General features: G+C 38.9%; 1 protein-coding gene across 1 annotated transcript; it reads right to left on the reverse strand.

Annotated features, from left to right (window-relative positions):
- Nucleotides 1-381: 381 nt before the first annotated feature.
- On the reverse strand, nt 382-1,461 carry FUT9 (fucosyltransferase 9). Its single transcript, XM_081526685.1, has one exon. The coding sequence runs from the start codon at nt 1,459-1,461 to the stop codon at nt 382-384; it is 1,080 nt and encodes a 359-aa protein (XP_081382811.1).
- Nucleotides 1,462-15,931: the final 14,470 nt, after the last annotated feature.

Consider the following 15,931-nt stretch of genomic DNA (forward strand, 5'->3'; position numbering starts at 1 on the left):
ATGAAAATATTTCATATTTGAAGATATGTGTCTTCATTTACCAAGTGGATGAAACAACTGATCAGTGTAGGAACAACAATCAAATCACAGTTACATTAGAGATAACAACAAAAATATGAAAAAAAAGAGGTTTACAAATGATAGAGAATAATAAATTATTTTTCAGTGTACATAATTAGGTATCTATAAGATAATTTAAAACCAAGTGGAGTGATCGTTGATGCTGCACTCTTAAAAATCTCCATCAAAATATACATGTCACCCGAGAGAGTGATACAAATAAATTATGACACAAAAGCAGAATAATGTCTCTTCTCATCCTTAAAACCTGGATAATATCTCATCAAAATGATTTGCCAAATGTGCAAATGATGGAAAACTTTAATTCCAAAACCATTTCTCTAAATTACCAACGGATTTATACTCTTGATGCCTTTTCACGTGGTCACAAGCCAAGCATGCATGTGATTCCCAAAATCGTGGAAGATTTACTGTGAAATCTTTCCTCCAGTTGAAGTAATTAAGGTATAATTTATTGTTTTTGTCTACTTCCTTCAGATACTTAGCTAGCTCACTGGGAGAGTTATAATCTTCCACATGAATGAATGAATCTGCTGGAATATAATTCTCATAGTTTTCCCTAGATGGCCCCAAAACAACAGGCACAGAGCCAGCCAGAAAAGCATTGTAGAGCTTTTCTGTGATGTAATCTTTGTGGATTGAGTTTTCAAAGGAAAGATAAAATTTGCAAGTTGATATGGTAGGAATCAAATTTTTATCAGGCACGTATTCTCCAAATGCTTGCCCGTAGGTATGGATTTCAATGCTTTTGCTTAGCTCATTGTAATACTTGACTCTGGCATGCTCAGGGTTCCAGTTACTTACAACCCAGCACACTAACTTCTCTTTGCTTGGCACTTCAAACACGAAGGGGTTTGTGCTCACGGTTAAGAAACCATAAGGCACTTGGATATCTGAGTCGCGGCGATAAGTCAGAGTCAGGTTGAACAGGTGCTCAATGCCACTCTTCTGTGGTGTGTGAGTCGGTGATTCCAAATTCATCCAAATCCATTTCTGGAAGGGTGGCCTCGCCTGCTGAGGTAAATTGGTCAGATCCCAACTGATATCTCGGTGGTGGATCAGAACTGCGTGAGACTTGTTGTACAGAGAACGATCTGTTGTGAGATGGCATCCTTGGATGTTGAACATTGCTTGGCAAGATGTAAGGTCAAAGGTCTGCCCGAATGGCCACACCCAAATCAGAATAGTGGTTTCATTAAAATCACCAGTTTTGGTGGAGAAGAAATTTTTCATTTTCAGCACTGAGCTGGCTGACTCCATCGGGCTGAAGATCCAGCTGTTGGTGGGCTTGATGTAAATGAACAGACACACCATGAAGCAGGCCAGGATAATGCAGACAATTAAAAATGGGCGGAGAATTCCTTTGGATGCTGAGGTCATAATTTTTCCTGTGAAACAGAAAGGGAGAGATAGAGGAGTAGGTAGAGGTAGGGATGAAGAGTTAATCACAATTACATTTTGAGATAAATAGGTGGTACATCCTAAAGTACACTTAATCACAAAATCAACTGCATTTTCCTTTCCAGTGTTACCAAAACTTAAACATGGTGTCTGCTCAATAAAATCAAGTTGCAAACAGTACCTGTTTCCTAAACGCTCACTCTCAACTAGGCTTGGTGCCAAGCACTTTGAACACATTACCCCTATCAATGAGGTCTTTATCACCTCTTCTCTGCAGAATGAGGAAATTGAGGGCCAAAAATAGGTAGCTTATACATTGAATTATGCTGTTTCTTGCCTTCTAAAATCCTCTTTGAACAAGTAATACAAGCATCAGTAATCCATTGAGGTGCATTGGCACCTCAAATTTTACTGTTTTGATTTCTTTAATCTCTGCCCTTTATATAAGTGAGGGCTTCCCAGGTGGCTCAGTGGTAAAGAATCTGCCCACTAATGCAGGAGACGTGGGTTCAATCCCTGGGTCAGGAAGATGCCTTGGAGAAGGAAATGGCAACCAACTCTAGTATCCTTTCCTGGGAAATCCCAGGTTGCAAAGAGTTGGACACTATTTAGTGACTAACACTACCACCATTTACCCATGAGTTAAATTTTGATCAGTTTCCCTTAATAAGAACAATACCTGACACTTATCTTGTGCTCATTAGTTACATGCATTAATATGAGGACTTACATTAACAATATATGTATTAATTTATATATTTACTCAGGTGTATCTCTGTGTAAGTATATGTACTAACTCATTATATTCTCATCTCATTCATGAAGAAATTGAGGTCCCAAATGGTTAAGAAACTCCAAAGTCATGCATACTAAGTGGCAGAGCATTCTTTTAAACCCAGGCTCTGGGTCCAGAATCTGGGCACTTGATGGCTCCATTTTTATAATCATTGATTCCCTAGGCTGCAGCCAGAGAATACAATCATCTTGATAACACCAGAATGTAAGCTTCATGAGAAGCTTTGTTTCTCACTGCTGTATACTCATCACCAGGTTACAGTAGGTGCTTAATAGATGGTTAGTAGATGCTATGTATACTGCATAAATGAATGGGTGGGTTGCTGAGTACCTCAGGTGGATTCTCAAGATATAAGTATTGGTAACTAGATAAATAAAAATAAACAAAGTGTGAATGAATGAAATTATACTTAGTTGCTTTCTTGGTATATTTAACACATATTCCTCTACAGAATGAAATGACTTACAGGTATTCTTACCAGTAGTTGAGCAAATTTTCCCAGTTTTGACTCTCTTTGTTGCATCCCAAAGTTGGCATATAGTACATTTTATTCCCACAACACTTTATTTGGCCAAATGGGAAAAACTGGTTGCTAGGCAGACACAATATTCCTTCCATTATGTGCCTCTCAATTTTCCTGATTCCTGGACATTTTGAGTTTCTTGAGGTTCTTCTTAACTCTCTGCATACCGTCTATCCTCTCAACTTTCCACTGGTATTGGGGTCAATTACTAAACAACAGAGCTGTTACTCAGTAACACCTGCTTTGTACAGAAACTGTCAGAAAGCTGCGCCTCTTGGAGCCAAATTGACTTCCCCTTGACAAGAACTTTTTCACCTATTCCTGATTACTAAAATTCAGTTGAACACCTAACATGTCTTGAATTTCTCATATAACTTATATTTAAAGGACTTGCAGTTTGTTACTATAGCTCTCACCAGAGACAGCAATACATATAAACATAAAGCTAATTTTAACAATAAAGAGAATAATTAAAGTCTTTAAATCATTTTAATACTTTCAAGTAATATGAAGAAATATAGTTTAAAGACCATAGCATTAAAAATAACAGAAACTTAAGTAAAAGTTGTAAGAATTGGCATGTGTATAATTGCATTCTCCATAAAGAGACCTTTGGTCATGCTTTAAGAATGATCTACTGAGCATTAAAGGATAGAAGAACTTGGAAAAGAAAAGGTTCAGGTTGTTATTTTCAAACCATAAATATACTTCAAGGTATTAGGGACAGAAATGTGAAACTAAGAAGACTTCTTCAAGGTGTGGTAATTCTACTTTTGTGTGTGTGTGTTTTGAACCTTAACTTTAAATGGAAAGAAACAGGAATATACCTGGAAAAGAACTAATTTGAAAAGATACATGGACCTCAGTATTCTTAGCAGCACTATTCACAATACTTGAGACATAGATGCAACCTAAATATCTATTGAAAGATGAATGGAGAAGATGTGATACATATATACAATGGAATATTGCACAGCCATAAAAAAGAATGAAATAATGCCATTTGTAGCAACATGGGTAGACCTAGAAATTATCATACTAAGTGAAGTAAGTCAGACAAAGACAAATATCATATGGTACTATTTATGAATCTAAAAAATGGTATTAAAATATCCTATTTACAAAATTAAAATAGACTCACAGACATAGAAAACAAACTTATGTTTACCCAAGGTGAAAGGGAGGTACGGATAAATAAAGGGTTTTGGATCAACAAATAAACGATGCTATATATAAAATAGATGAACAACAAAGTTCTACTGTATAGCACAGGGAACAATAACCAATAATGGAAAACAATCTGAAAAAGAATTCAGTTCAGTTCAGTCGCTCAGTCATGTCCGACTCTTTGCGACACCATGGACTACAGCATGCCAGGCCCCCCTGTCCATCACCAACAACTGGAATTTACACAAACTCACAGCCATTGAGTTGGTGATGCCATCCAGCCATCTCATCCTCTGTCACCCCCTTCTACTCTTGCCATCAAATTTTTCCAGCATCAAGGTCTTTTCAAATGAGTCAGTTCTTTGCATCAGGTGGCCAAAGTATTGGAGTTTCAGCTTCAGCATCAGTCCTTCCAATGAATATTCAGGACTGATCTCCTTTAGGATGGACTGGGTAGATCTCCTTGCAGTCCAAGGGACTCTCAAGAGTCTTCCCTAACACCACAGCTCAAAAGCATCAATTCTTCGGTGCTCAGCTGTCTTTATAGTCCAAATCTCACATCCATATATGACCACTAGAAAAACCATAGCTTTGACTAGACGGACCTTTGTCGCCAAAGTAATGTCTCTACTTTTTAATATGCTGTCTAGGTTGGTCATAGCTTTTCTTCCAAGTGGCAAGTGTCTTTTAATTTCATGGTTGCAGTCACCATCTTCAGTGATTTTGGAGTCCAAAAAAATAAAGTCAGCCACTGTTTCCACTGTTTCCCCATCTATCTGCCATGAAGTGATGGGACAAGATGACATGATCTTAGTTTTCTGAATGCTGAGTTTTAAGCCAATTTTTTTCACTCTCCTCTTTCACTTTCATCAAGAGGCTCTTTAGTTCATCTTCATTTTCTACCATAAGTGTGGTGTCAACTGTATATCTGAGGTTATTGATATTCCTCCCAGAAATCTTGATTCCAGCTTGTGCTTCATCCAGCCCAGAACTTGTACTCTGCATGATGTACTCTGCATATAAGTTAAATAAACGTGGTGACAATACACAGACTTGATGTACTGCTTTCCCGATTTGGCAGTCTGTTGTTCCATGTCCAGTTCTAACTGTTGCTTCTTCACCTGCATATAGATTTCTCAGGAGAGAGGTCAGGTGGTCTGGTATTCCCATGTCTTTCAGAATTTTTCAAGTTGGTGGTGATCCACACAGTCAAAGGCTTTGGCATAGTCAATGAAGAAGAAGTAGATGTTTTTCTGGAACTCTCTTGCTTTTTTGATGATCCAGCGGATGTTGGCAATTTGATCTCTGGTTCCTCTGCCTTTTCTAAATCCAGCTTAAACATCTGGAAGTTCATGGTTCATGTATTGTTGAAGCCTGGCTTGGAGAATTTTGTGCATTACTTTACTAGCGTGTGAGGTGAGTTGCAATTTTGTAGTAGATTGAGCATTCTTTGGCATTGCCTTTCTTTGGTATTGAATTGAAAACTGACCTTTTCCAGTCCTGTGGCCACTGCTGACTTTTCCAGTTTTGCTGGCATATTGAGTGCAGTACTTTCACAGCTGTACTTTTAGGATTTGAAATAGTTCAACTGGAATTCCACCACCTCCACTAGCTTTGTTCATAGTGATGCTTCCTAAAAGCTCACTTGACTTCACTTTCCAGTATGTCTGGTTCTAGGTGAGTGATCACACCATCGTGGTTATCTGGGTCATGAAGATCTTTTTTGGATGGTTCTTCTGTGTATTCTTGCCACCTCTTCCTACTATCTTCTGCTTCTGTTAGGTCCATACCATTTCTGTCATTTATTGAGCCCATCTTTGCATGAAATATTTCCTTGGTATCTCTAATTTTCTTGAAGAGATCTCTAGTTTTTCCCATTCTACAGTTTTCCTCTATTTATTTGCACTAATCAGTGAGGAAGGCTTTCTTATCTTTCCTTGGTATTCTTTGGAACTCTGCATTCAAATGGGTATATCTTTTCTTTTCTCCTTTGCTTTTCACTTCTTTTCTTTTCGTAGCTATTTGCAAGGTCTCCTCTGACAACCATTTTGCCATTTTGCATTTCTTTTTCTTGGGGATGGTCTTTATCACTGCCTTCCACATAATGTCATGAACCTCTATCCACAGTTCTTCAGGCACTTTGTGTATCAGATCTAATCCTTTGAATCTATTTGTCACTTCCATTGTATAATCGTAGGGGATTTGATTTAGGTCATACTTGAATGGACTAGCGGTTTTCCCTACTTCAATTTAAGTTTGAATTTGGCAATCAGGAGTTCATGATTTGAGCCACACTCAGCTCCTGGTCTTGTTTTTTCTGACTGTATAGAGCTTTTCCATCTTTGTCTGCAAAGAAAGAATCAATCTGATTTCAGTATTGACCATCTGGTGATGTCCATCTGTAGAGTCTTCTCTTGTGTTGGAAAAGTATGTTTGATAGGACCAGTGCATTCTCTTAGCAAAACTGTATTAGCCTTTGCCCTGCTTCATTCTGTACTCCAAAGGCCAAATTTGCCTGTTACTCCAGGTACTTCTTGACTTCCTACTTTTGCGTTCATGTCCCCTATAATGTAAAGGACATATTTTTTTTGGTGTTAGTTCTAGAAGGTATTGTTGCTCTTGATAGAAATGTTCAACTTCAGCTTCTTCAGCATTCCTGGATGGGGCATAGACTTGGATTACTGTGATATTGAATGGTTTGCCTTGGAAACAAACAGAGATCATTCTGTCATTTTTGAGATTGCATCCAAGTACTACATTTTGGACTCTTTTTTTTTTGACTACTCTTTCATTGGAAAAGAATATATATATTATATATTGCCTTAATCTGAAACTAACACATCATTATAAGGCAACTATACTTCAATTTTAGAAAAGAAAGAAAGAAACAGGGATATACTATAGAATATTATACAACACTTGCCTTAAAGTTTAAGATAGAACAGAACAGTTAGGTTTGTAACTTGCCACTTGGTCTTTATTCCTAGATTGCAGTCACTACCCTCCTCTTCAATCCACCTCTCCATTTCACAGTAGCTAGGATGATGTCGGGTTGGAAGAGGTTCTTCCCTTATGCCATTATGAGTCCTTGGGTCAACATGTTTGATAATCCCTATAGGGTACCTTTTCTATATGTTGTGAAAATTCATAATCAAACTACTTCTGTTAAGGCAAAACTTTTTAATCTTCATTAAAAATGCATAAAAATCACAAACTCTTTGAACAGAACTTTGGATCTACTTGCGCATCTAGAGATCACCTCAGATCAACCCCAAAGACCTGAAACGAATCACTGAAAATTGATAGGTGGATTGAAATTAGAAATGGTTTAAAAAAGAAGGATTGCCATATATAGTCACATTGCAATTTCTTTCCTGTTATATAAAGTAAAATTTTTAAGGTGCTTCCTATAGTGCTTGGACCATGCTGTTGCTGCTGCTAAGTCGCTTCAGTCATGTCTGACTCTGTGCGACCCCATGGACAGCAGCCCACCAGGCTCCTCTGTCCACAGGATTCTCCAGGCAAGAATACTGGAGTGGGTTGCCATTTCCTTCTCTGCCTGGACCATAGAAAGCACGTGTTTGCTATTATGTTATTATTTCTTGTTAGTCAAGAATCAGAGTTCTCATAACAGCTGAAATTCTTTTGGAATAATAGATTCTTTCTGATTTCTGTGCAAATTATTACTATTTCTAACCACACAGATACAATCTCCCCTAAGTACAAAACATAACTCATTAGTATTAATGTCTGGATAAACTACATAAGGAAACAAATTATAGTGAACTAGCAGCTGCAGCAGCAAGCAGAGTCTTTCAATAGATCATGAAATCAGCCTTTTCACAAAAGGTTGCTTTGTAAGCATATTGTGTTTAGATTCTGTGGCAGATATTTCCTGGTTTATACTGTCTGGCAATCACTGTCTTTTCTTCTGATAATAGTATCCAAATTTCCTATCAGGATATACCTCTCCTCTCCTGTGTGCAATCGTTGTGACTTTTTCTCAACCACTGTTGAGGAGGGATGCCAGATCATTCAAATTATCTCTCTCTTTCTCTGGGACTTTAAAACTTGCATGTAAGGGCCAAGAGAGAGAAATGTTGGAGATAATTAGTCACAGTGCAGTTCCCTGAGAAGACTTATATAAACTCTGCTACCTGCCACCAAGGAGCTACTCAGAACCCTGCCTTCCTGGGCTTGGTTCTTGGGATATTCTTTCAGTTGCAAGAGCTACTCCATAAAAACAATAATTTTCTTTTTGTTTACATTAGTTATAATTGATTATATTTCTTGAAACATAGAAATCAAAACAAAACAAAAACAAAAGCCCTAATCAAGCCAAAAATGAAAAAAAACAAAAACCCAATTGATTCTCTTTTCTCCCTTTTTTTCATTCTGCAGTATATGAAGTATCTAACTTAAATCTTTCAAAATATATTTACAATTATCTGGAACATGGTGGAGAGTTCTGAAAAAATGTGGTCCTCTGGAGAAGGGGATGGAAAACTACTTCAGTATACTTGCCTTGAGAACCTCATGAACAGTGTGAAAAGGCAAAAAGATAGGACACTGAAAGATGAATTCCCCAGGACGGTAGGTGACCAATATGCTACTGGAGATCTGTGGAGAAATAACTCCAGAAGAATGAAGAGAGGGAGACAAAGCAAAAACAACACCCAGTTGTGGATGTGACTAGGGATGGAAGCAATTCTCTTCAATGATGCTGTAAAGAGCAATATTGCACAGGAACCTGGAATGTTAGGCCCATAAATCAAGGCAAATTGGAAGTGGTCAAACAGGAGATGGCAAAAGTGTTCTGAACATTGACATTTTAGGAATCAGCAAACTAAAATGGATTGGAATTAGTGAATTTAACTCAGATGACCATTATATCTACTACTGTGGGGAAGAATCCATTAGAAGAAATGGAGTAGCCATCATAGTCAACAAAAGAGTCTGAAATGCAGTACTTGGATGCAATCTCAAAAATGACAGAATGATCTCTTCGTTTCCAAGGCAAACCATTTAATATCATGGTAATCCAAGTCTATGCCCTGACCAGTAAAGCTGAAGAAGCTGAAATTGAATGTTACTATGAAGACCTACAAGACCTTCTAGAACTAACACCAAAAAAAGATGTCCTTTTCATTATAGGAGACATGAATGCAAAAGTAGGAAGTCAAGAAACACCTGGAGTAACAGGCAAATTTAGCTTTGGAGGACAGAATGAAGCAGGGCAAAGGCGAATAGAATCTTGCCAAGAGAACACACTGGTCCTAGCAAACACCCTCTTCCAACAACACAAGAGAAGACTCTACACATGGACATCACCAGATGGTCAATATCGAAATCAGATTGATTATATTCTTTGTAGCCTAAGATGGAGAAGCTCTATACAGTCAGCAAAAACAAGACCAGAAGCTGACTGTGGTTCAGATCATGAACTCCTTATTGCCAAATTCAGACTTAAATTGAAGAAAGTAGGGAAAACCACTAGCTCATTCAAGTATGACATAAATCAAATCCCTAACAATTATACTACAGTGGAAGTGAGAAATAGATTTAAGGGACTAGATCTGATAGACAGAGTGCCTGATGAACTATGGACAGAGGTTCGTGACATTGTACAGGAGACAGGGAGCAAGACCATCCCCAAGAAAAAGAAATGCAAAAACCAAAATGGCTATCTGAGGAGGCCTTACAAATAGCTACGAAAAGAAGAGAAGTGAAATGCAAAGGAGAAAAGGAAAGATAGACCCATCTGAATGCAGAGTTCCAAAGAATAGCAAGGAAAGATAAGAAAGCCTTTCTCAGTGATTAGTGCAAAGAAATAGAGGGAAACAATAGAATGGCAAAAACTAGAGATCTCTTCAAGAAAATTAGAGATACCAAGGGAACATTTCATGCAAAGATGGGCTCAATAAAGGACAGAAGTGGTATGGACCTAACAAAAGCAGAAGATATGAAGAAGAGGTGGCAAGAATACACAGAAGAACTGTACAAAAAAGATCTTCATGACCCAGATAACCACGATGGTGTGATCACTCACCTAGAGCCAGACATCCTGGGATGTAAAGTCAAGTGGGCTTTAGGAAGCATCACTATGAACAAAGCTAGTGGAGGTGATGGAATTTCAGTTGAGCTATTTCAAATCCTAAAAGATGATGCTGTGAAAGTGTTGCACTCTATATGCCAGCAAAATTGGAAGAGTCAGCAGTGGCCACAGGACTGGAAAAGGTCAGTTTTCATTCCAATCCCTAAGAAAAGCAATGCCAAAGAATGCTCAAGCTACCACACAATTGCACTCATCTCAGATGCTAGTAAAGTAATGCTCAAAATTCTCTAAGCCAGGCTTCAACAGTACATGAACAGTAAACTTCCAGATGTTCAAGCTGGATTTAGAAAAGGCAGAGGAACCAGAGATCAAATTGCCAATATCTGCTGGATCATTGAAAAGCAAGAGAGTTCCATAAAAACATCTATTTCTGCTTTATTGACTATGCCAAAGCCCTTGACTGTGTGGATCATAATAAACTGTGGAAAATTCTGAAAGAGGTGGGGATATCAAGCCACCAGACCTGCCTCTTGAGAAACCTGTATGCAGGTTAGGAAGCAACAGTTAGAACTGGACATGGAACAACAGACTCGTTGCAAATAGGAAAAGGAGTACCTCAAGCTGTATATTATCACCATGCTTATTTAACTTATATGCAGAGTACATCATGAGAAATGCTGGGCTGGATGAAACACAAACTGGAATTGAGATTGCCAGGAGAAATATCAATAACCTCAGATATGCTGATGACACCACCTTTATGGAAGAAAGAGCAGAAGAACTAAAGAGCCTCTTGATGAAAGGGAAAGAAGAGAGTGAAAAAATTGGCTTAAAACTCAACATTCAGAAAACTAAGATCATGGCATCCTGTCCTACCACTTCATGACAATTAGATGGGGAAACAGTGATAGACTTTATTTTTTTGGACTCCAAAATCACTGCAGATGGAGACTGCAGCCATGAAATTAAAAGATGCTTACTCCTTGCGAGAAAGGTTATGACCAACCTAGACAGTATATTAAAAAGCTGAGACATTACTTTGCCAACAAAAGTCATCTAGTCACAACTATGGTTTTTCCAGTAGTCATGTATGGAGGTGAGATTTGGACTATAAAGAAAGCTGAGTGCCGAAGAATTGATGCTTTTGAACTGTGGTGTTAGGGAAGACTTTTGAGAGTCCCTTGGACTGAAAAGAGATTCAACCAGTCGATCCTAAAGGAAATCTATCCTGGATATTCATTGGAAGGACTGATGCTGAAGCTGACACTCCAATACTTTGGCCACCTGAGGCGAAGAGCTGACTCATTTGAAAAGACCCTGTTGCTGGGAAAGATTGAAGGTGGGAGAAGAAGGTGACAGCAGAAGATGAGATGTTTGGAAGACATCACTGACTCAATGGATATGAGTTTGAGCAAGCTCCGGGAGTTGGTGATGGACAGGGAGGCCTGGGGTGCCGCAGTCCATGGGATTGCAATGAGTCGGACATGACTGAGTGACTGAAATGACTGACTGATGTCTAACTTGGGCTTCCCTGGTGGCTCAGCAGTAAAGATCTTGGTTTGGTCTGGGTCAGGAAGATCCCCTGGAGGAGGGCATGGCAACCCACTGCAGAAGTATTCTTGCCTGGAGAATCCCAAGGACAGGGGAACCCGGCACGCTACAGTTCATGGGGTCTCAAAGAATCAGACACGACTGAAGTGACTTAGCACACATGCACCCATGATGTCTAACTTCATGATTAGTAATCTCTTTAGTCAGGCTCAGATAACAATTGCTCCACATGATGGTATTTAGTGTCATAATACTAGTATCTAGGATTCTGCAAAAGTCTTCTGAACACTACACTGAATGTTCATAATTAAAACTGCCCCTCTAAATAAATTGTGAGGTTTTTTTTTTAGTATTGTTTTGCTTTTACTCTTCCTTACAATTTTTATGCTAAAATCCTTTACAAGAATAAAAATATAAGCTTTATACTTTCTACACTATCTATCAAATTATATTCTTCCTCAAAGTACTGTATAACTTTAAATATTCATCTCTTTATTATCAAAGACTCCCTTGATACCTCACATTCCACTAAACCTTTCTCATGGGCATTTCTGCTCTGAGTTCCCACAATTCTTTGCATTAAGCTCCTGAGCCAAATGCCTCCTGCCTTTGGGAGAAAAGCCATTTACTCTTTGGCAAGAAGACACTGGTCAATTTCTGGAATGCTATCAAATTGTGAACCATTTTCAAAGACCTTTGGATACAATCTCTGGTATTTCTAGGCATATGTTTGTGTTTTATTTCCTCCAAACACCAGAGAAGCTGCCACCAAAATATGCCAGCTTTGGTCACCAATGCTTTTCCTGAGTATTTCTTAGAATACATTCTGACAGAACTAACAATTTCCTGACATATTTCCATAGTGGTTTCATTGATCTTACCTCTAAATACTCAGAGACTTCTCTCTACCCCCTGCCCCTTGCCCTCCCCTGCCACCTCTGCTTTCATTTTTGCCTCAGACGTTTGTTTCCATTGGAGTGCAAGCTGCCAACTGTCACTTCTCCTGCACTGTACACTTTTTTATCTTGGGAAGTTTCTACATTCAGTCTCTGAAATTTTCTTTTCAATTCAGGGATTAACTTTTTTTTTTTAGTTTGATCTTTTATCTGCTTTCTTCTCCCTACCTGTAATCACTAGTTCTTAATCACTGTCTCGATTCCCTTTAGAAACTCTGTTTACCAGCTTTATCTGCAGCTAGAACAATCAGATCTGATTCTGAGCCCACGTGTAACCTGGCCCATGTGCCACCTAAACATAGGAACACCCCAGACAGGACAGGAGCTGGTTTCTGGCACTTCCTCAGAACACGCTTTCTGGCTTCCCTTGAGGCAGTCTTTTCATAATTTGTCTGTCAGCACAGTGCTTTCTAAGGCCTTCCCTGGTGGCTCATACAGTAAAGAATTTGCCTGCAATGCAGGCCTTGTGGCTTGATCCCTGGGTCAGGAAAATCCCATGAAGAAGGGAATGGCAACCCACTCCAGTATTCTTGCCTGGAGAATTCCATGGACAAAAGAGCCTGGCAGGCTACAGTCCATGGGGACACAAAAGAGTTTGACACAACTGAGCAACTAACACAACAGCAGCAAGAACAGTGCTTTCTATGATTTTTGTCAGATTTTAGAACATAGCAGCCAGCCATCAAAGGTCAAGAGGCCTTTAAAATAACAATAAAAAAGTCAAAATTCTCATTTTGGGCCAATACATTACTATGTGTTTCTGACTCTGAGAGTTCCTTCCTTTCCAGTGACAAAGTAGAGCAATTAACTCATTGGAATTTTCTTGATGTTTTCCTTTCCTTTAAATCCACACCCAACCCCGCGCCAGACCTGACAATTTTGCCTCCTCAATGTTCCTTAGATTGGTTGACTTCTCATTTCCCCAGGTTAAAATGCACATCATTTCTTGTATGGACTATTGTCATTGCTTTTTTAAGAGGTCCACTTGGCACTCACTTTTGATCCTTTCAGTTCATTCACAATGCAGTAGACCAGTGGTTCTCAAAGTGTGTTCCCAAGACCAGAGGGTCAGCATTAGCATATCCTGTGATCTTGTTAGAAGTGCAAATTCTCCCTCTCAGTTCTAGACATATGGAATCAGAAACTCTAGGGTGAAGTCGAGCAATCCCTTTTAAAAAGTCCTCCAAGTGATGATGGCATACACTTTTCAAACCACAGATCACAAGTTATACTTCTGTTTAAGGGCATGAATTCCAATTGCTTTTAGGATAAAGTAAAAAAATCTTAACGTGGCTTAAACAGTTTTGGATGATGGGGACTTTGCCTCAGTCTCCACCCTTAATGCATGACCCTTTTGCATCGTCTGCAATGCTGTCCTTGGCCTTCTTACATGGGATCACTGCACCAGCTCTTCTGTTTCCCTGGACAGTTTCCTGCTCTCTTTCTTGATTTACTTTTCCCTTTTCAGGTCCAGCTCCACTGGTGGTTGCTTATGGAAGGATCCCTGACAATCTCCCAATAACCCCCACTGCCCAGCACACACATGCCCAAGTATGTGTCTCAACCATGTGTCATTTTTACACAGCACCTAGCACAATAGCAAGTTTACCTTTACTTGAGTGGGTATTTGATAAATAGTTTGCCTCTGTTCTACCTCAAATGTTAATGTATGGTAGTCATTGGGTGTTTTTCCTCACTATTTAATCCCTAGTGCCTAGTCAGACGTGGCATATCCTTGCTCTCTACAAATGTTTTCAGAGTGACCACATAACTAAAAACTACTGAGCATTTGCAGTGTTCTGGGCACCAGGCTAAAAGTTTTACATAGATTTTATCATTTTGCCCTCAGGAAAAATATACTTTTTGCTAATTTAACAAATAAGTATGCATCACTGTCTCTGTGACACCATGGTTCTAAGCACTTAACAAATATTAGCTCCTTTAGATCTCACAGTTCTCAGATGAAATATACTCTACAATTATATTCATTTTTACAGATGAGGAAACCCATACCTATCTATCTGTCCCATGTCATACAGTAAGTGGTCACTCAAAATGTGGACACATACCTGTCAGTCCAGTGGTTAAGACCCCTTGCTTCCACTGCAAGGGGCATGGGTTCGATCCCTGGTTGGGGAACTAAGATCCCATATGCAGTGCAGCATGGCCAAAACAAACAAACAAGAAAGATGTGGACTCTAGTGGCTTGACTCCAAAGTGTGCTGCTTTAAAAATACATGTTAAGTATTGAGGTTCCAGCTGATAATTGCAGAGAATGCCTTGAATTATAGGAATAACATTTTATGACATATATTATTCTGGAGCCATTGTTCATTGGGATAAACTAGATTCATCAACACTTCTCTCCTGGCTTTTATTCTAGAAAACAATGTCTGGGGACAGTGGGTCTGGAGTTCTAGAAGTTTAGATAACTCTCTTCCTGCCCCTAAGAGAGTGTGGAGAGGTAAATCAGAGCAAGGGTGAGTCTAGGTTGTTGTTTCTTTTTTTTTAAAATTATTTGGGCGTTTATAAAGCAATTCAAGAAATACCATGGATATTGACACATTTGTAATGGCTAATCCAAGGCCTCTCTGATAATTATATTCCTGCTAGCCACATTCTCCTTCTGATGAATTCCTTATGTGCTGCTTTGTTGACTTAGCTTTGAAATTCAACTAACCTCAAAGAGTTAAACTGGTTAAAAACAACAAGGGTAGGGAAAAGAAACCATTTAAATAAAATTTTCAGTTCTATCCAAGTTTGTCCACATAATGTCCTCAGTTAATATTTTTAAAGGATTTACAAGTATTTATTTTAACCATTTCTTCAAACTTGATATGGAATTCCTTCTCTATTAATTTTTATATTCTTAATTCACTAGCTCTCACCAGATTACTGTATAAGGCCATATGCTTTGAATCACCACAGTCTGATAGTTTGATTTCCATCAGTCTTACTACTAGGAATGTCTCTTCTTCAAGATGTCCCTCAACTTTTCCTGTGAAAGACACACTAGTTTCACATGGACCCCAACTGGTCTGGCAGTAGTAGCCCCCATCTACAATTTGTCCTTCTTCATCAAGTGGCTCCACTAGTTTGAGAATCCACTTAATGCAGCCTCACTTCTCCTAATCACCCAGTGTGTGGACCTAGAAACACAAATGCAGATTTTCCCTGACCTTGAACCATCTGAGTACCAGTTTCTGGGTTCATGTCGCAGTTGGAAAACCAGCCACTTGAATCAAGCTTGGTCGCTGACTCCAGTATTTCTGAATGCACTGAGACACTCACAACATCTCTCCCAGAACATTTCCTTCAATTTCTGGTCATTTGTCTGCTAACACTATAGGCTTTATTCTAGTTTACAGGGCAAGTGAGTGAATCCACAGAAAATGAACAGC

This window comes from Giraffa tippelskirchi, chromosome 9 (genome assembly GCF_054371585.1).
Source record: "Giraffa tippelskirchi isolate mGirTip1 chromosome 9, T2T-mGirTip1v1.2.pri, whole genome shotgun sequence".
NCBI lineage: Eukaryota > Metazoa > Chordata > Mammalia > Artiodactyla > Giraffidae > Giraffa > Giraffa tippelskirchi.